General features: G+C 43.8%; 1 protein-coding gene across 1 annotated transcript; it reads left to right on the forward strand.

Moving 5' to 3' along the window:
• Positions 1-545: 545 nt before the first annotated feature.
• On the forward strand, positions 546-3,119 carry LOC149361608 (3-alpha-hydroxysteroid sulfotransferase-like). Its single transcript, XM_089569551.1, has 2 exons — positions 546-570; positions 2,039-3,119. Exon 2 carries the CDS (start codon positions 2,051-2,053, stop codon positions 3,005-3,007), a length of 957 nt encoding a protein of 318 aa, XP_089425677.1. The 5' UTR covers positions 546-570; positions 2,039-2,050; the 3' UTR covers positions 3,008-3,119.
• The last annotated feature ends 736 nt before the right edge of the window (positions 3,120-3,855 follow it).

Consider the following 3,855-nt stretch of genomic DNA (forward strand, 5'->3'; position numbering starts at 1 on the left):
CAACCAGAGCTAAACCACAGCTCATTTTTTTTTTACAATTTCTTCCGCGGCCTTTAATAAGGTGCTACGTGCTACGCGATGCAGTGTTGCACAGGATATAAAACTGGGCTAGTTAGAAGCTGTTCATAATATTTATGTGGGCAAAAACTTTATTAAGTCGAAGAAAGAAGGCACAGAACACGCACCGCCTCGCAATGGATTAAATGGAAAGGAAAAGGACACACAAATATGGTATAACAACAACAACGAGAAAAAACTATCAGTTATTAATTCAAGCTCATAAGGAAAGCACAATTAGAATTTCTCAAGATAGCCTTCCGCGCGAAAACAAAGCAAGGCTAGCGTTAGCGTCGTCTGCCCGGTTGTTCCCTGCGCTGGACACATCCCACGATACTTTCCTTCGCTTCTTGCTCCTCTTTGCATACTAAACATCTGCGCTCTTGGCTTTCTCCCCCGTAGATAAGGCTCGGCGATGCCGCACAATGGACACGTGCAGCCGTTACCTTCTTGCGTATCCATGCTGCACTCTTGACGCAAAGCCGACCACAGGGCGACTGCGTAGGGCTCCAGGTGGGCTAGCTTCTATTGATTGCTTGCTCTTGTTTTATTCTTAAAGAAACTCTGAGCATTCTTTTTCAGGCAGTGCTTTATGACACGGGTGCCTCGTCCGGTTATAAACCTACTTTGTTCTTATGGCTTTATTGAAACCATAATGTGCAAACTTGAAAGCAAATTTGGCACAAAATCAACAGGATATCGAGATAACTATCTATACGCCGAATGTACCGGTCGTCTGTTGCAAACCTTTCCAAGTGTAGTAAATTTCTACCCTTCGCATGAATGAAGAAATCTCACTTAGGGCAGCGTTATTTCCTTTATTTTCAAAGAAATGATTGTAAAACAGTAATAAATATTAGTCATTTTTGTTCCATCCCCGACGGAGGAAACTAGAATTAATAACTGCTTCATACAAGCCCGCAGCCTACTTTACTAGGCAGGAAGTAGCAGCGTGGTAACTTTCAGAACCAGTTCATATATGCGTCAAATATTCGCAACAGTTAAAGATAACCTGACCTGCCACGTTATAGGCCTTTTATAGCACACAGTGCTAATTAACCACTTCTCTTGCTTTTTCTTAACTGCAGTGGAACACTACTGAATCAACAGAAATAGACAGGAGCAAAAGATAAAAATATGGTAGGGCTGCAGCAAAAAGGATTCATAATTGTCATTTCTTTTGTGTGTGAACCCCTTCCGAATTGCTATTCGCAGCATAATTTTTAAGAAAGCTCTATCGCTGTAGCATTTCTTGCCACCTTGTTCGAAGATGGAATCGTCCAATGAGCATCACCATGTTGAGCACAAAACTGGCTTGGGGGAGGAGCCAAAATGCATATTTGGGCCCCCTTTATTGATTTCTGCCCTTCAATGTAGCCCAACAAATTCACGAATTTCCTCTTTCAGTGCGGCAGACCGAATTTTATCGGGACGACCTGTAGAAATTATTTCTTGCTTTTAGTACGTCGCCTACAAAATTTATACCGGCTTATTAGAGTTGATCATTGTGCATAACTTAAATAATCAGTTCAAAAAATTTTCCAGGCTCGAATTTGAAGTTTTTTTATGCATGAGTATCAGTTTCATTATAAGAAGGAGGTTGCGAGAGTTTTCATTCTTTGCAATCACTAACAAGAGGCGTAATCGCTGTGCAGCCCATGTGTAATCTTACAATATGAAGCTTCACCGTCCTGTAAATGCGGTCTCCTTCCAAGGCATAAATATCGCAATATTTACGCTGCATTGAAATAGCCAAGGTCCTTCGCGAGTTATTTGAGTTGCTTTTAGCGCACTTTCTCCTATCCTTGAAGAACAGTTGGAAAAATGTTGGAAGATACAGCGTCATCAAAGCCACCGTTTCGGGCATAACTTCAAGTGTGCGAAAAAAAATCATTCAGAAATAAAAAGACATACGAATTTGAAATTCTGTAAATACAGCTCAATATGTCTGATATTCTTTTTCTCTATCTCTACTGCGCAGAAGTCCACTGTCATGCCGGGTCGGACGCCCTACCGCCAGATCATCAGTGGTGTTCCGAGGTCCCCTTGGATCAACCCAGAAGTGTTCAGGAAGAACCAGTCATTTCGCGCCAGAGAGGGTGATGTCGTGCAGTACCAGTACGCCAAGAGTGGCACGAACTGGGTCCAGTACATCACGCAGCTGACCATCAAGCGTGGCGAGGAGATCAACTACGCGGAATTCACTCGCGACTTCCGTGGAGTGGAGTACATGGACTGTGCTGATTGGAAGCCGACTCTTCCCGTAAGGTTGTTCATAACACATCTGCCACTACGCAGTGAGACGATGAACGAAGACGCCAAGTATGTATACGTGGCCCGCAACCCTTGGGACGTGTGCGTCTCAATGTTCCGCATGATGACAGATGTAAGCATCTACCGCTTTCAGGACGGCAAGTTCGAAGAATTTGTCGTGCCTTTTATTGAAGGTGACCTAGGCTATGGTGGCTACTTTGACCACGTGGCTTCAGGGTACGCGTTGATGGAGGAGCCAAACGTGTTTTTTCTGACCTACGAAGAACTCAAGATGGACACCCGAAGCACGGTGCTCAGACTGGCTCCCTTTCTGGGGGAGAATTACGGCCGGGCTTTAGAAGAAGACGAACAAGCACTCCAGAAAGTGTTAGTATACTCCGAAGCACAAAATATGAGGAAGGTCATTGTGCACGAACTGCAAGGAAACGAGATTCCAGAATGGAATAATTTAATGACCGGACAAAAGATTACCTGCAAGCACGGCTACGGAGGCGATGAAAGCAAATTCTCCATTGTCAAAGAAGCCAAGGTAGGGAGCTGGAAGGATTACTTCACACCCGAACAGCTGGCAACTTTTGAGGAAAAGATACGAGAAAAGGGGGATAAGACTTCTTTCATGCATCTGTGGAGGAGCATACGAGAAGAGGCCATCGCATTGTCCCGCTTGACGGCATAGAACCAACGGCATTTCATTCTTCGGCTGCAGTCTGTGCGCTTTATTGTTGCATTAATAGGCAAGAGCAAGCAAGAAGTTAAGGAACAATAAACTTAATAATCACTTTGGCTGATTGAATGTCGTCGTCAGTCGTCTGATGTCATTTATTCGACTGTTCAACTCCACTGAGTCGGCTTCCCTGTTATCAAATAATTTAAATAGCCCCTCGGAAAAAGGTAATGCACCTTTTCGCTAAGTTGTCTCGGGAGGGTTCAGATGTATTCTATGCCATCAGTTTGTAATTATACTATATACAAGGCTAGTTTAGTTCCTCTCGACTGTACATAAAGTGATGTATTGAACTCGAATATTCACCTTACTGTGAATGGGCACAGAATGACTATGCACGACCGGCTTCAAAACAATGTGGTCGGCCTTTTCGGCGCGTTCTGCCCGTTAGGCTGACTTCTCACACTGGAGCGCGCATGAAGCTGCCGTTGCTTTTACACCGTGCTCCAGCGTCAAACCCGCGTCGCACTCCAAATCTTGCCAATGCTTCCTGCCATTAAAATCCTTTAGCTGCAGCACTACTGGCGCCATCTCGTATTAGTGCGCTCAGTTAGTTTCAAGCGAGATAAGCGCACTGCGAACGCCGCTATTTATGTCTGGGCACGATACGTGAAAAAAGTGTCTTCGATACCAATATCCAATCGCCTCAAAAATTGCATTTCAGATACCAATACATGATACGGAATCAAATTGATTTCTGATATAGATACTCGATACTATATCGTTGACACTTTTATACACCTCTGAAATCGCCAATATTAATATAAGCTGGTATACGATTTGTAAAAGGTAAATTGGTT

This window comes from Amblyomma mixtum, chromosome 2 (assembly GCF_055824585.1).
Source record: "Amblyomma mixtum isolate Tamu chromosome 2, ASM5582458v1, whole genome shotgun sequence".
Lineage (NCBI taxonomy): Eukaryota > Metazoa > Arthropoda > Arachnida > Ixodida > Ixodidae > Amblyomma > Amblyomma mixtum.